General features: G+C 40.1%; 1 protein-coding gene across 1 annotated transcript in view; it reads right to left on the bottom strand.

The window, feature by feature from the left end:
* The window catches only part of LOC133116330 (low-density lipoprotein receptor-related protein 1B-like), a 447,656-nt gene extending 431,416 nt beyond the window's left edge, over positions 1-16,240 (bottom strand). The window contains exons 1-2 of the mRNA XM_061225770.1: positions 16,225-16,240; positions 15,169-15,291 (exon numbers count right to left, since the gene is read on the bottom strand). Coding sequence (XP_061081754.1) covers positions 15,169-15,291; positions 16,225-16,240 — 139 coding nt within the window. The remainder of the gene's footprint in view (positions 1-15,168; positions 15,292-16,224) is intronic.
* Between the last annotated feature and the right edge of the window lie 2,287 nt (positions 16,241-18,527).

Genomic DNA, 18,527 nt, shown 5'->3' with positions numbered 1-18,527 from the left:
ATTATTGGTTTATTAATATACTCTACTACTTTTTCATTTTAAAATGAAAGGTACCTGTTAAGCATTTACTTTAATCATTCAAAAAAATCTAATGAGGCTAGATATTATTTATGCAAGAAATGGGAAGCTATGCTTTTTGGGACTACATCTACATTGTATAATAATGAATGCCATTGCACTATTGCAAATTAAATATATAGATAATTTCCAAACCGCATGCAGTACAGTACATGCAAAACTCAGGTTCTACGGTAGCTTTTAATGTTACCGTCACTTACAAACAAGCTCTCTTGAAAATACAGTTCATATTTGTATGACACTGGAATACCAATAAACAATGTCCACGCAACTAATACATAATGTCACATTCAAAATCACTTGCTGTCCTGCTGATATCGATCTTAAAGACCACACTTAAAGGCTTTTAAAATAGTGCAACCCTTGATCAGGCTCCAGATCACTTTACGCTCGTGGTTCTCTAGCTTGCATAGCTTTTCAAGATCAACCATTTGAAATACAAGCCAACATCGCTGCAACTTGGCAGTCAACAAAATAGGAAAATATGCGCTTCTGTTATGCTGATTAAACAGTGACAGGAACATGATACATTTTACTAGTTGCAATCATTTTGTTTTGGCTCGATGAGCCTGAATTACTTAAACTAAAAATATGCAGAACTGTAATTTTAGTGAGATATGCAAGAAATACAGCTTAGGGTGTTGCTATAGTTGCAACTAAAAGGCGCACAGTGTGGCATGTAAAACAACGTTGGGTGTGTTTTAACTGAGGAATATATTTCATATAAATAATTGAAAAGTAATCATTGGCTGTGACATTATTCACTTCATTTTCACGATGCCATTTGGCAGATTATTTTCGTTCACGAGTCCTTATTGACGAGTCCGAGTCGAGTCTGGAGTCCGTGCATGTGTGACTCGAGTCGCTGACTCCCCATCTCTGCTACCCAGCCAGCAATGTATAATTAATGTGTTGCTTTTTTGCTTGGAAAACATATTAATTTGTATCAAAAGACAACAGGGTACCAAATCAGGGTTCTGTATTTTACATTTGGGTAATTTGAACAAAATGTTCCTCTACTGTCACTTGATTTCTGAGAGTGTACAGTATATTGCCCATGCCCCCTGTCAGGAATCAGAAGGCAACACACACCCATTCACCTCGAGCTGGGTTCAGAAATGGCTGCACACACATTACATCATGCAATAGACTATCCTTCTGGGTTATGAATGCTGTGCTGCATTACTCTGAAAAGCTCCTTCCCAAAGCTACCCATTCTCTCTGTGAATAGACACATTTATCAGCTAATCATTGGAATATGTAGCAGAGTGGCAGAATGCTCAGTGACAACAAACTGTCACTGTCACGTGTGACAGATATGCATGTACTGTATGTACAGCAGGTATTTACACTCGATTGCCAAGAAAGTGATTGAATACACCTGACTATTCAGAAGCAGCCGAGAAGCCAACCATTCAATTATTTTTGAACCCCTAAAATTGTGATACTAGGTATAAAAATGCATGTACATGCATCACCCAATATGGATGTAAATGCCCTCAAATTACAGGTGACAGTCTGCATTTTACCCTCACATTTATTGTTGCATTTCAAATCCAATGCGCTGGACTACAGAGCCAAAAGAACAGAAATTGTACCAACTGTCCAAATACTTATGGACTGCAATGTAACTGTAGTTTCATTCTGTAAGCAGACTGGCTGAGGAGTGCGAGGACACAGGTGGGGTAGCAGGGTAGGCTAACCCCTGGCCAGGACAGCTGAAAGTTCTGCTCACAGCCAACCTGGAAGCATTCCACACTCTCTTCAACTGAGCAGGAAAGAACAAAATAATTTTAATGTTTATATTTGTGAATAAATCCGAATAAATGTTGACATGTATTGTCTCTTTATGTATAATGGCACTGTAGCTGCTGCTTTGGGGTCACATGAAGTTTTTTTCGTGCTTTAAAGGAGTTAAAACACTGAGTGTCAAAATGCACAGTCCCCAAATAAATCCACAAAATCTGTATGAAGAAAATTAGCATTTAAACAAGCCGTTGGGAAAGTTGCAATATCACAACGATACGCTCATTTGCTTTAGCCCAGCCCACCTTGTAGCCTGAACAAGTTCAAGCCCTCACAGACAGCGCTCCTCTCACTGGGTTCATTCAATCAGCCTTAAAGACAGTTACTAAAACAGCCTGCTATTAGAGGCACTGGAGAATAAACATTTAAAACTTGATATAGATTGTTTTGCTTATTTGAAAGCACACAAACATTTTCTTTTGGATATCAGGACCTAAAATAAAACATACAAAATAAAACCATAAAACAGAAATAACTTACCTACTGTAGCTAAAACAGAAGCTGGGCCCTCAGCCCTGAACAGGTAAAGCCAGCAGTGATGACATAAAGAACATCCAACCACACAACAGATTTCATAAAAATATTTAAATTCTCTTAAAAGAAATAAGTCTTTTCAATTAATACCTCTGGCAGAATAGAAAGGCAGTGTTCCTGTTGGAGGTTATTTGAGAGCTTGGTTGGGGGGGCTCAGTTGTGCACAGTTGTGCCAGGAGTAAGGTCGCAGATTAGAGGAGCCGCTACACTGTGCAGTGCTGGGCTTCAGTATGGTGCGTGAGAAAAATACCAAAACATACAAAATGAGGATGTTAACGTTTAGAGATGAGAACTAGTCATTCGGACTGCATACTTGATTTAATACTTCATTGACTGTCAGTTTGGCTAGGTCTAGAAACCAAATGAGTGTGTGTGTCATTTAGGTCAACCTAAAGCCAGTCCTCAAGCACAGGCTCAGTGCTACTAACCGCATCTTTGGAGACAGACCTGGGTGAAGAGTGGCTCAATGGGGATCTTCAAATAAATCAGAAAAACCAAACCAAAACCAAAGAGCTTTTTTATTTTCAGCTCCAAAAAAATAAACCTCACCTTTGCCTTGTTGGTCCTCCCACCAATACAGGTAAACAGAGGTACACCATACCTCAAATTGACAATCGCTCATGAACTGACAATATATAAACTGCAAAGAGCCACAGGAAACTTGATGAAGAACACCAGTTGGTGTACTTTCATATGCCCACATGCCAAGTTCCGATTCCCACACATATGAAAGAAGACCAATCATCTCCCACTTAATCAGCTTGAACACTTCATCAGAAAGTATGCAGTCAGAGGCAGTAAAGACCTACTTCAGCTGAACCTGTATCCGGTGCTTATCGCATCCATTATGCAAATGCAGATAGAATAGGCTTCAGTGATGGTATAGGCCAGAGCAGGCACAAAGTCACATTAAAAAAAGTGCCAGCGCAGTAGCATTAGACACTCTAATACTTTATCTCTTATCACAGAGTGCTATGCTGCTTCGGGAGTTAAGGAACTGTCAACACCATCGTTTTTTTTCTCCCAATGCAGGAAAGTAGGTCATTCCCCAGCCTCTCGATAGCCTCTGTCACCTCGCTGGTCCTGGGGGAGAGTTGGCAGGGGAGAGGCGAGTTGCTCATGATCGTATGGTGAGGAATAGCAGGGAGATAGAGAGCTAAGGCTGTGGTGATTATATCAGTGCAGAAACCCATGCAGCCATGTCTCTGGATCAGTGGTGCTGGATACCTACTGGGTCTGCTGGTTTCTGTTTTCAGCTTAGAATCAGCACCATGTTGACACCCAAGTAACCATGTGAGGTCAGTTAACTGTGAAATCAACTGCTGTAATTGATTAATTAAGTGCAGAGTAACAATGAAAACCAGCAGGCCCTGTAGCTCTCCAAGACCAGGGTTGGAGACCACTGCTCTGTTTCGTGACAATACACTGCTCTGTATTGTCATTCGTTCATGTTTTTTTGGACAAGTGACATCATTTTCCACCCCATCATTGTCCAAATCGCTCCAAAGTAGTATAATTTGTTTGTGTTGCGTTAGTGCTGGTTTGTGCTGTATTTGTTTTGTTTAGTACCGTTGTGTTTATTTAGATATCCATCCATCCATCCATCCATCCATCCATTATCTTAACCCGCTTATCCTGAACAAGGTCGCAGGGGGGCTGGAGCCTATCCCAGCATACATTGGGCGAAAGGCAGGAATACACCCTGGACAGGTCGCCAGTCAGTTTAGATATGATTAGAAGTTTAGATAGTGTTTTATTATTAGCCATGACGTCATCTTCCACCCCAACAAGCTCTGAATCAGTCCAAAGTGGTGTTGTTCGTTTGTGCTGGGTTTATGCTCATTTGTGAGCAATTTGGACAATGATGGGGTGGAAAATGACATCACTTGTGAAAAAAATTATGTTTAATATCTGAAGAATAAAAATAGCACAAGTACTTTTAAGAAGCTGTTAAATATATTAAATATTCTTTCTTCATTATGTGCCATGAATGTTTTGAGGGATTATTTGCCCTCTTAAGTCACATTATATAAGAAATAGCTACGCATGCCATGAAGAATTCCCCATTCATATTGTGCTTATTGTGTTATTGTGCAAGTACATACAATTTATGTTTAACTGATCAAATTAGACTGTGAATCAATAGGCTCCTAATTGGTAACATTGTGGACACTGAGCCACTAAAACTAACCACCTGGCAGATAATACAGAATTAAAAAACAAAGCCAAAGAAAATGAGCCAAACCTGCATTGTGTTGAAAATAAATGTTACCTGTTTTGATGTAATTGTTTGTAATACAACACAATATAAACATGGGAGTTTTATTCTTCATGGTATGCATTGCTATGTCTGACAAAATGTGGCTGAAGAGGGTAAATAATCAGAACATAAAAAGCACATAATTAAAAGAAAAATTAACAGCTTGTTAGAAATCTGGGATGCCAATTGTGGTTGGAAAGAAAACCAGCGTACACAGGAGGGCCCCAGGATCGAGTTTGGGAATCACTGTCTTAATCAGACTACCGGAAGAATTACAGGAGTGTGTGTGTTTGTGTGTGTGAGTGTGTGCGTGTACACATTTGCATGTATTTTTCATTATTAGTTTTGTTATTTATATGTTGGCCAATAACAGATCAAAATCAAATCCAAAAGAAATCAAAAGCCTAGAATCAAGACTAATTACTGGAAACATTCTTATACCTGCAGTAAAAAGAAATTAATACACCTGACGACTAAAAAACTGCTAAGAAGCTGTCCAAATACCGATCATCTGATATAGATGTACAGTAAATACTCTCAAATAAAAGGCGAGAACACTTTAAACTCATTATTCATGGTTTAATTTCAAATCCAACGTGCTGGAGTACAGGGCCAAAACAACAGAAGTTCCACTGTCCAGATACTTATGGACTGCACGTATATACAGTGCTGTGCAACAGTTTTAGGCAGGTATGAAAAAATGCTGTTAAGTAAAAATGCTTTCAAAAATAGAAATGTTAATAGTTTATTTTTTATCAATTAACAAAATGCAAAGTGAGTGAACAGAAGAAAAATCTAAATCAAATCAATATTTGGTGTGGCTACCCTTTCCCTTCAAACCACCATCAATTCTTCTAGGTACACTTGCACAAGGTCAGGGATTGTTTAGGCATGTAGTCAGGTGTGACTAACCAATCATACCAAACAGGAGCTAATGATCATCAATTTAATATGTAGGTTGAAACACAATGGTAAATGGTCGGCATTTATATAGCACCTTTATCCAAAGCGCTGTACAATTGATGCTTCTCCATTCACCCATTCATACACACACTGACACACCGACCGCGATTGGCTGCCATGCAAGGCACCAACCAGCTCGCCAGGAGCATTTGGGGGTTAGGTGTCTTGCTCTGGGACACTTCGACACAGCCCGGGCGGGGGATCAAACCGGCAACCCTCTGACTGCCAGACGACTGCTCTTACTGCCTGAGCCATGTCGCCTCCAATCATTAACTGAAACAGAAAAATCTGTGTAGGAGGGTCAAAACAGGGCGAGGAACAACCAAACTCTGCTTCCAAGTTCAGTTGCTGAAGACAGTTTAATGTCAGAACTCATACACCATGGCAGGACTGAGCACAGCAACAAGACACAAGGTAGTGAGTTAAACTGCATCTGCAAGGTCTCTCCCAGGCAGAAATTTCAAGGCAGACAGGGGTTTCCAGATGTGCTGTCCAAGCTCTGTTGAAGAAGCACAAAGAAATGGGCAATGTTGAGGACCGTAGACACAGTGGTTGGCCAAGGAAACTTAGTGCAGCAGATGAAAGACACATCATGCTTACTTCCCTTTGCAATTGGAAGATGTCCAGCAGTGCCATCAGCTCATGATTGGCAGAAACCAGTGGGTTTTGCGGCCAAAAGCCATTCCTCCAATGTGGAAACAAGGCCAAGCGACTAAACTATGCATGAAACCACAGGAACTGGGGTGCAGAAAAATGGCAGCAGCTTCCCAGGACTGATGAGTCAAAATTATAAATATTTGGCTGTAGCAGAAGGCAGTTTGTTTGCCAAAGGGCTGGAGAGCAGTACAAGAATGAGTGCCTGCAGGCAACAGTGAAGCATGGTGGAGGTTCCTTGCAAGTTTGGGGCTGCATTTCTGCAAATGGAGTTGGGGATTTGTTCAGAATTAATGGTCTCCTCAATGCTGAGAAGTACAGGCAGATACTTATCCATCATGCAATACCATCAGGGAGGCATCTGCTTGGCCCCAAATGTATTCTGCAGCAGGACAACGACCCCAAACATACAGCCAATGTCATTAAGAACTATCTTCAGCGTAAAGAAGAACAAGGAGTCCTGGAAGTGATGGTATGGCCCCCACAGAGCCCTGATCTCAACATCATCGAGTCTGGGATTACATGAAGAGACAGAAGCATTTGACGCTGCCTAAATCCACAGAAGAACTGTGGCTAGTTCTCAAAAGATGTTTGGAACAACCTACCTGCTGAGTTCCTTAAAAAACTGTGTGCAAGTATACCTAGAAGAATTTATGCTGTTTTGAAGGCAAAGGGTGGTCACACCAAATATTGATTTTATTAAATTTTTCTTCAGTTCGTTCACTTCTTCTGTTCATGCATTTTGTTAATTGATAAAAATAAACTATTAACATTTCTATTTTTGAAAGCATTCTTATTTTACAGAATTTCACAGCTGCCTAAACTTTTGGACAGTACAGTATATTCAATCTACAATGGCTTAAAGACAGAGAGGTTTGTATGCTGATAATTTGTTCCAGAAAGCTATTTTGATAAAAACAGACTGGGACTTGGATCCAAGTGAGTGAGGTTGTTGATTTGAAGACACCAAAACACATTGATCATTTGGCCACTTCATTCATATTGCAGTGACTGCCATCATATTTTGAATCATTATGCAGATGAATCAACATGCTGAAGTTTCAGTTTCCATTTTTCCTGAGCCAAGTTAACTTGAGGGTGTCCTAACCTTGCAGTATGATATAGAAACTATTGATAAATCATATGTCAACATTCTGGCAATTGCTGGTCCAAGGACTTTCTCTGTATTCATTGACTTTCCTTGCATTCGTTACTTTAATTCTGCATAGAATTGGGACTAGAAACTTATATTCAGTGAAAAAAATATTAGTATGTAGAGTCACGAAGCATGAAACAATGAAGAAGCCAGAATGAACACAAGTGACGAACATTTTTGTAGTCTTATCATGCATTTTTCTTACTTTTTTATAGGAAGGGCTCATATGAGTGTGCCACGTCAGGTTCAACCAACAAATACATTTCAAACAACTGTCCTAAATGAAGATGTCTCTTATAATACAGTACATACCATAAGAGGGACGAATGATACCTGATTGGGTAAACTGCAGCTCATCGTTTTTTGGCAAAACTGGCGGACTGTTGATAACCTTTGTCTTTTCCCCTGAAACAGTCCACTAAAATCAGTTTTTGAAGACATTTGAGGTGAGAAATAAGCAATGCAGTTGCTGAATCTTGATTCTACAAGGCCTAGTTTAATCAGAGTTATATTTGCCAGGCCAGCTGCACTGACATGCACAGTAAAAAAAATATAAATAAGTTGTCTTAAATCACTTGTTTTAAGAGATTTTAGTGATCTAAGAACAAATCTGCTCGTAGGAGTTGTTCTTCGATGAGGCCCAATGAATTAACTACTGGTCTCATGTGTGCCATCTTCAGGACTGTGTGACAAGGGAAACTCTATCTATCTAACAACTCTACTCTATCTAACAGCTCTGTGGCACTGTTAGACATGGCGTGATCTCTGATAAAATAATCCACGCACGTGTCATGTGTGAACAGACTCCACACATAATTTTTCACCCAATGTGTGAACTGGGAAAAGCATTACCTAACCCAGATAATTTAACTGTCACATATGTTGTGGGCCCCATCTGTGAAAGTGGCTTAGTGCAGAAGTAACAGTAAATGCAGACATTTACAGTCTATTTCATGAATATAGGTCTAGTGCAAAGGTGATAGATCAAACTAATGTCTTAGTTACTTAGAACAAAGATTCTTTTTTGTGCTTCTGTCAATTATTCCCCGTGGTAATCGTTCAAAAAGATATCCTAAGTTAAGTGAATAATTACAGTAACAGTAGAAATAGATTCAGATCATGCGGCAGTATGCTAAATAGGGATTCCCATGATTGACATTCTGTCATTTTCCAGAAAACCTCCATTTAAAATTCTTGTAAAAACTCTTAGCAATCAAGGCAGGATTAACAATGAATGCTAAAGTGTCACAATAAGGCATTTTCCACAGATTGGAAATTGACATTGCATTAACATGCTGTATCACAACGGATACTGTTGACCTTTAAGGAGTGACAGGATTGTTATCACTGACATATTTCAAAACACTGAAAATGTCACATTTACAGGCTATAATTCCATCTATCAGTAAAAGCCCATGAAAATAGTGACAGAGGAGGAAAGTGTATCTGCATCAAACTGTGTTATAATCAGTTTAAAAGACATGTGTGTCAGAAATAATGAATAAATAAAGCAAGTAGCAAAGTGGTGTCCCTGGAGAATTGGAGTCAACAAGAAACTGTCAGAGGTTTCAGCATCTGTCATGTGTTGGGACAATTCTCCAATAAATGTGTCCCCCGAGATGAAACATTTCTAGCACGAGAGGCCAACCCATCAGACTCATCCTCTGAATTGTCCAAAGTACATTAAATTGCAGAGCGTCTTGTGCAGTGGATAGCAGTTCCATTCTTCAACACGTTGTCTAATTACATAAACACAAATGTGCAAGACTGTATAGCACAGCTGTCATATTGCTGGTCTCCAGTGTCTACCATCTGCAGCAGTCATGAATGTAATGTGTCGATTGGCTGAAGACCACATACCCACATACCCACATACCCACATACCCACATACCCACATACCCGCATACCCGCATACCCACATACCCGGCTCTCAAGGGCTTAATTGGCCACGGATTGGAAGGAAACCAGAAAAACATGCAAGCACTCCAGAACTGGACTTTGACACATATATCACAAACAGGTATATCATTATTGTGAATATTATTGCACAGTACAGGAACCCTCTATAAAGAAAACCTGAAATCAGAATACACTTTTCCTTAATTTAGTGAATTCTTCATAACCATGGGAACACGTCTTAAAGTATTATATTCCAAAAATTTCATTTTATTATTTTACAAGATTTCATTGTGTACCAGTGGACATGCCTGTCTATGAAATATCTGACAATGCCCCTCCAATCATTATCCTTTTCACACAGCTCATTTGGCGTCCCAATCTGTGTTTGACATCAAATCGACTTTCCGCCCTTTCTTTATAGATGGTAAATGGCTGGCATTTATATAGCACCTTTATCCAAAGTGCTGTACAATTGATGCTTCTCATTCATCCATTCATACATACACTCACACACCAACAGCAATTGGCTACTATGCAAGGCGCCAACCAGCTCGTCAGGAGCATTTGGGGGATAGGTGTCTTGGTCAGGGATACCTCAACATACCCAGGGCAGGATTGAACTGGCAACCCTCCAGACGATTGCTCTTACTCCCAAGCTAATGTCGCCCCCAAAGATCCATTTCACTGGCGTATACGTCATGTCGCAAAAGCTAGTGCTACTCTAACGTCTGTTTCAGCTTGTCAACACCAGAATTTGACAGTCAATGATTTTGTTCCCTAATTATTGTACTCAGTCATCAGGCCATCTACTAGAATTAGAGCCTGGATGTGTTTGGTGTCTGGACTGAATATGATCTGTCCAGAGAAACACCCAGGGGTCTGTTCACTGGGTTTTGGAACAGATATTAATTTATCCAGGAGATGCCAAAATCAGTCTTGCACATAATTCTGTCAACTGACGCAGGCAGAGACATTAATCGCTGCTGACACGATTCTGTCCACCGGAGAAAGTGCCAGAAGACCCTGGACACTGCAGTTCCTATCCGCACAAACCCAACACCCATTTCAACCTTTATGTTTTACCCATAAATAAAGTACATCTTACCCTACCAATATACATCATGTTACTCACCTGTCTCTATGGGCTTATGACCTTCTGAATAAAGACACGAGTTCATCATTCAGTTTACCTATTATTTCACATGATATAATGCTTCATGTAAATATCCACTGTAATTACCAAATAAATAGCTTGTAATTTATTTTCATGACAATTAAATCATAATTTAATGTTATTAAAATTCTAATCACATTTGTAATATTTCACATCAATGAATGTTCACATTATTGTTAGTTATTTATTGTGTGTTTCTGATGGCTAGTTGGGCTCTACTGATGGCTAGTTGGGCTCTACTGATGGCTAGCTGGGCTCTACTGACTGAAATGACTCAAAGTTACAGAAACTCAATGGGTAAAGTGCACATTCTCAGCTTTTATTAAAGAGTATTATACACTTTGGTTTAACCATGTTGAAATTACAGCACTTATACATCATCCCCCCATTTCTGTTCACAGAAAATGCAACGTAAGATTACTTTAATCACTGGCCTGAACGATTTCTGGTCCTTCGCCCTTGTTGTCTGAAGGGTGCTTTTGTGGGTGTTTTAATGCTCCAGAAAGCAGAAAATTGCTTTTAAAGTGCAAAAGCTCCAATGCCCTCCTCCATAACTTCTGCCTTTAAATTATTACAAAATTAGGACAAGAATGGGAAATGTTTATCTTTTGGGATACATAACAAGTACAGTATTGCACAAAAATACAATTGACATGGTGTGAAAATAAAGATTATGGAACAGATAAGAGGAGCTCCTGTTATTCACGGTGCACAGAATAGCATCTACAGATGGTAACATCAGAAGCAGCTCTGAAGTTGGCCCAAGCGGAGGGTATAATTTACCCATCTACAGCCTAAAGTTCCACCACCACAACCATGGAAATGCAAACTATCAACTGCCTGATTTTTACAGTCCACATACTGTACACTACATTAGGCATGGCATGGATGACTCTTTCAAGTATCAATATTGAGATTCACCGATGATTATCGATATTTAGCGGCCAACTTGAAATGAAAGAATTGGCTGTTAGGACTGGGTGTAGCCATCACGGTATAACAATTATTTTCTTCGTAAGAGCAGTAACAACCATCTCCAGCATACCTCCAATTTTCTGAGCCAAAGTGAAATGGGAAAAAAAACATAACTTGTATCTTTTCAATGTTGACATGACAGCATGCTGTTTCCATGTGGTAGATAAAAACATGACTACAAGGATAAAGAGCAAAAACGTAGGAACAAAGCTTACCGCCACGTGCCAGAGATAGTTCTTGTTGCGCTAAAAGTATTCGATGTACTGCGATAGCTATACCGCATAGTATTGGCTGTAGACCAGCTAATAAACTAGCTGAATAGCCAATAATAATGACAATTTATTTTTACAATGATAATAAATCTTGCACATTCGGCCTACATTTAACCCCACAACTATTCAGTTCTATATTACGGGATGGTTGGAAATCTGAGATGGTTGGCATTTGTTTTAACAGGAGTGTGTGTACAGGAGGCCTACACTTCTATAACCCATAATACACCACACTGTACTCTAACCAATGGCTACACTCCATTAGGGCAGCAGCCAGAGAGGAAGAGGCGGAGCCAGAGAGGAAGAGGCGGGGCCAGAGAGGAAGAGGCGGGGCCAGAGGCCTGACACGTCTGCACTGGTACTTTATTCGACAGACGCTCACCGAATGAGGTCAATGGATTTTTCCTCAAGCAGTTCACCAAACAGGTCATTTCTAGAAAGACAAAATAAAGAATATTCTTTCTCCCACATTATGCATGCTTGATAGGTTGTCAGGCCCCAGTTCAATTGCACACAAACCATAATCGTTTTGATAATCCAATGAGAATCAACTTTTAATCATACTAGCGCCAATGCAAGCCACTCGGAGCACAACATGGTGTTAAGAAAACCAATGAGGAAAAGTGCTAGGTATCTTCCTATCCTGTAAAATCTTTGCTACGGCCTCCCCGGGTCCTAGAACCAGCCATAAAATTGGTCTGGTGATGGCAACTGGTGAAAAGAAATTATATTATCAGTATCAGCTACGTAGTATCTATTTTCTTTGATCACACATCCTGTTGCTATGGGCTGGTCTGAGGAGCCATTTGCTATGGGCATGTCAGTGGGGGTCTGTTGCTATGGGCGGAGCTGAGGGGCTGTTGCTAGGGTTGGGCCTGAGGGTCCCTGTTGCTATGCGCGGGGCTGAGGGTCCCTGCTGCTATGGGTGGGCCTGACAGGACTGTTGCTATGGGCGGGGCTGAGGGGACTGTTGCTATGGGCAGGGCTGAGGGGACTGTTGCTATGGGCGGGGCTGAGGGGACTGTTGCTATGGGCGGGGCTGAGGGGACTGTTGCTATGGGCGGGGCTGAGGGGACTGTTGCTATGGGCGGGGCTGAGGGGACTGTTGCTATGGGCAGGGCTGAGGGGACTGTTGCTATGGGTGGCTCAGATGGGTGGTCCACTCAGAATCCTGTGCCAACCCAGAAGAATTTTTCTCATCAAACTTCCGTCTCCATCAGCTTCATATTCACATAACTTCAATCTCCACCTCACATAAGGCTTCGAAGTGTTCACATTGCTTTCTCAAACAAAGCATCATTCTAATACACTTTCAAGAATTTCAGTTGAAAGAAAAAGCATTTGAAGAACAGAATTGTCATTTATTTTAAGACAAGAAGCTGACCATGTCTTTTCATTTGAAAAGAAAGTGCAAATATACTGCAAATATCATGTACTGCATATCAATAATTTTGTAATTTCACACCTTGAAATCTATATGCCACATAATTTATCTTATCTTGGAGAAAATAGTTCTTCATCCAACACAGGATCAAGTGTTGGGCATCCAGGGGCTGATGTGTTGTAAGGTGTGACAGTTTGCTGGCATGATGTGGAAGCATACACCTCATATCCCTGCTTCAGGTGTGACTGGTGAGAAATATATGAAGAGTGGATTTAAAGGCCCACACGCATCTGCCTGCAGTGACGCAGGTTTGAGAAGTCCCTAACCCTGCCCCCCCCCTGCCCCCCTCCGCTCTCTGTGTTAACATTTAGCAACGTCATCCTATAATTATGCAAAAACATACGTATGTCATGTCACGTGGGAAATCATTATACAAACAGTTCAGAAAAATTAGTTCTGAAAATCCATCCATCCATCCATTATCTGAACCCGCTTATCCTGATCAGGGTCGCAGGGGGGCTGGAGCCTATCCCAGCATACATTGGGCGAAAGGCAGGAATACACCCTGGACAGGTCGCCAGTCCATCGCAGGGCACACACACCATTCACTCACATACTCATACCTACGGGCAATTTAGACTCTCCAATCAGCCTAACCTGCATGTCTTTGGACTGTGGGAGGAAACCGGAGTACCCGGAGGAAACCCACGCAGACACGGGGAGAACATGCAAACTCCGCACAGAGAGGCCCTGGCCGACGGGGATTCGAACCCAGGACCTCCTTGCTGTGAAGCGGCAGTGCTACCCACTGCACCATCCGTGCCGCCAGTTCTGAAAATATGACCCTGAAATATGCATACATCCACCAACATCGCAATTGTTTTACTTGGATCAGTATGGAACACAAGCCAAAAGCTCCAGGATGATATAGAAAGCTGAAAAACATCAAAAATATGCGTGTTATGATTTTCACCATTCCGCAGATGATGAAGATGAACTCAGAACTCTGGGCTGAGAAGCATTTGTTCTGGCCTAATCACTCTCATTAGAACATTTCAGTTTTTTCCACTGATGCCGTTATCTTTTGCCACAAATCCAAACTGTTTAATTTTGCTCCCCCGTTCTTAATATCAAACACTGTTTACTTCCCATTATGTTCCTTAGCAACAGTGTTTTATCCCTTTGTCTAATGTTTACAGCACAGAACAATATTGCATATCTCCCTGTATTATTGCAGGGTGTCTGTCAGCAGTATGACAAACCCCAATCATTTAACACTCTGCAAATTATGCAGTAAAACATCTGAGAAGTTGTTTGAGCGTCAGTTGTGAAAGTGTCGTAACCTTATCCATTTTACTTTCATGGCTCAATTTGGGAAAACAATCAGCACAGTTTTTCCAGGAGTGAGTGGTGTAGACTAGAGAAAAAAGAAAAAAGAAAATAGCTACTGACATTGAGCAGAGCTGTGTCAGTAGGTGAGCGATTTGACAGGCATGATTGTTCATTAGCTGTGTTTGCTATGCTACTATTTCCTATAGCAGGCCTTGTTTTTATAGCAGTCTTTGCATGATACCCTTAAGATTTTCAAGACAGCATGGATGTTTAATAATGCCAACTCTGAATAACTAGGGCTAGATGAATTTTTAAGTTGAATTATGTCACTTGAAAACAGTCATTTTTAAGGAATGTGCTTCCTCAATGAACAAACATTGCAGTTTGAGCACATACTGTATGTAAAAACACTGACCTCAAAATCTCATATTTAGACCATTGCGGTGTTCGACAAAAAGACACAATACACATAACAGATACAGTATAATCATCTGTTATAATATAAAAATATAATAATTAAACAATTCAACATATGTGGAGCATCTGTGAAAAGGAAAATGGAAAGGTTTAAAAATAATAATGAAGAATCAGGTGAGATTTCTGCAGCAGCGCAGTAATGGTCAAAGACAGCTGTTTCTAACAGCGATGGTAAAAGCCGGTATGGGGTATGGAGTACTCACATCTGACCAGCATTTCATCTGACCCGTCCGGACAGTCTAGCTCTCCGTCACAGAGCCAATCAGCTGAGACACAAGTCAGGCGGTCATGGCAACGGAACTCCCCCACGTCGCAGAGAGGGGGTTCTGGAGGGCGAGAGAGAGGGATGGAGAGAGAGGGAAGAGAATGACAGCACATGAGCCATGGGGTGGTTAGCGCCATGTGCCTTTCGCTACGTCGACACCGGCCGAAAAGATGCTTCATTGGATAAACCTAAGGTTCAATTTGTTTTACCTTTATTATATAGGTTCTCAAATGAAAAATTAACCTAAACATTTTCAATTGAGGAAACCTAGAAAATACAGGTGAAACAAAATGTTGTAAAAATTTTAGGTTTATCCCAAAACACTTTGTGTTTACATGTTTTCAAAGAGTGGAGAGGCTTTAGGCAGCGTTGTTATCGTATGAGGTCATTTCATGCATGTACTAGACATGCATTATGAGTTAGTCAGTTAGTGAAAATGATAAATGAGAGTGATGTTTTATGCATTAATCTTGCCGCAGTCACATGTGTCTTCTTAGCAATGAGCTCATTTTCTTTTTTTTACCAGTTGATAAGAAACAGCAAGGTATTCTGTGGGGGATGCCATAAATATAATAAACTGAGTTTATACACAACCTGAAAGCTTTGCACATGTGGGGACCAGTCACCATGAGCAGGCCTGAACACCAGTGAGCTCTGTTTGAGCTCGATGGTATTTAATCACTTCCACTGGACACAGGAAATGACATGGCCATCATATTTTTATTGATGAGATAATACTGTATGCACATCCAACAAACATTTATTCTGAACTCAATAACGGACTGCCTCTTGATGGTGTATGGCATAACACTAACTGGATCAGCTGCAGCTACACAGGACCACTGTATTTGTCGCTGAAAGAGAACTTGTTTTTGCTCTGCCTCAGTTCTTCTGTCTCACTGTCCCCAGTACTTCCACAGGCCCATGACAGGTCATCACTGTGTGTCAGTGTCATCAAAATGAATTTCCTCCCCAGCGTCTGATTCAGCCTCACTCATCTCTTGTATCATCGCTAACACTTTGTTTGCAATCAGCTTGTAAATCTTTGTATGTACGTGTACAAGTTTATATGACTGAGTTGAAGCTAGTGAACTGAATATATCAGCTAGCTATACAGTTTTATATACTATATAGTCATACAGTAATGACAAATAAGGATCAGATTTACTTTGTTGCACATTGTCCTTTTGCAGCAAAACACAGCGATCAAGATGACCAAGTATACACGAAAGAGAAATGACAGTCAATTTCAGCACTTTTGCAATATTGATATTCAAATTATATTAGAATGTTCAATACGTATGTTTAGGAAAAGTCACGAAGGCGGAGCAATATGGATTTCACGACAGATATCCCACTGTGGAACCCACCATACTTATTCCTTATTTATGACAGGGTTAGATGAGACACCTGTGGTGTCTGTGTGCGGTTTCTAGCATGACAAGAACACAGTAAACCCAGGAGCGCCCAGTGCGTGCCGCAGCATCTGAAAGCAAATTCATGTCCCGGAAAGGTCAAATCAAAATATCTTTATTGTTTTCCTTTGTTTTTCTGTTTTGTCCTGCTCTGTAATTCCCCCTCTCCCTTTTCACATTTAAAATACTATGATACCCAGTCTAGTGCAGAACAAGGTAGAGTTTACATTTCACAGATGAATTATCTTCTGGGGCTGACATGCGTCATCACCAGGGATATTGCCTGAATACCTCTTGGGAGTAATGCAGGAGACGCATTGCCATCCGTGAAAGAAAATGAACATTGTTTTTGAAGAATTAATGGCTCCCTGCCTTTTTTTAATAAAACTGGAGCCACAGAAATATGCAGTACATACTAAACTTTACAAAACAATTATTCATATCAGTAACTGTCTGACTGCTTGCACAGCAGCGAGCTGACGTTCCATTAGTGTTGATTTTTCAGGCCAATCCATTCATGGAATACTTGCATAATCAGCCGAGTTACGTCAATATCTTGTCAGTCCTGAACACCTCGTCAACGTGCTACCAAATAGACTAATCCAGTTCTGTGTCTTGCCAATTCAATAAATCACATTATCTGTCCCCTGAGCAAGAGTTGATACAAAACGTTGTTGAAACAAGAATAGGAGGCTAAGCAAAATAACAAATAATACCAAGGTTATCTTGATACAGCTTGGTTGGAAGGAGCATTAAGTAAGGGATGATCTAGAACGAGATGGCCTGCTATTGAGAAATAATGACCAATGCACCCGATTATTTCTCAATAGCTCATCATGGATTATCCGATTTATTATACTATATTATATTATATTATATTATATTATATTATATTATATTATATTATTATATTATATTATTATTATATTATATATTATATTATAACTAATTACCATATGAAAGCCATTGATCAACAATTTTACACAAACATATTGATTTAAAGAGATGTTTATTAGTTCAAAATAAATGTATATTGTGTTCCTACATATTATAGGCCAGATTGAAAATGCTTGGCTCACAGGAGCAGAGTATTGTAGTATGATATTGGGCACATCCACACTAGAGCCGCCAAGATCTTCCATACCAGTCCCTACCTTCAGTGTAATCTAGCATTCAGTATAGCCATGTAATAAGAATTGTTTGATTAACTGCACTGTGGCAGTCAAAAGTATCATAAACAACACTTCTTTGACATTGTGTATGGTACTAGCACACATCATGCAAACACTGTGCTTAAACAAGTTAATAGTCTTAAAAGCTGTGTCCTTTTCTGTTGTTTCTCAGAGCCATTTCAAATGTATTTGAAGCATTATCATAATGTATTTTCCGTATTTTATGCATAATGTAATAACATAATGTATTTGAAAAGTCATCTTCTTGACCACCAGTGGCAATGACACTGTGACCATCAGAAATTTCAATATACAAAGTATACAATATTTTGAGCTTCTTTACATATGGCATTGTGTTATTTATATTTGTATATTCATTTTTACAAATGTTAAACAAACAATACATTCAAGACAGTAGAAAGTAGATTTCAGCACAGGGCAAGTTGGGAAAAAAATCGATGTTGGGCCCTGCATATGATCAAAATAATGGAAAGACAGTGAAGTTTCAAGAAGCTAGTTTGAAGTGTGAGTTTGTCTCTTGTCTTTTGTCTTAATAAACACCATATCCTCACCTCGCTGCTGTGAAGAGAAAAGAAATTGAATCACACACGAGGTGTGCGTGTCACACAATCATCCACAGGAACAGTTGTTGTAAATGTATTTGTAATAGTTGTGAATGCACCCATGGGCAGATGTTACTTAACATCACT

Source organism: Conger conger, chromosome 17 (assembly GCF_963514075.1).
Source record: "Conger conger chromosome 17, fConCon1.1, whole genome shotgun sequence".
Taxonomy (NCBI): Eukaryota; Metazoa; Chordata; class Actinopteri; order Anguilliformes; family Congridae; genus Conger; species Conger conger.
The sequence above is the reverse complement of the archived record's forward strand: the minus strand, read 5'-3'. Positions and strand labels throughout refer to the sequence as shown.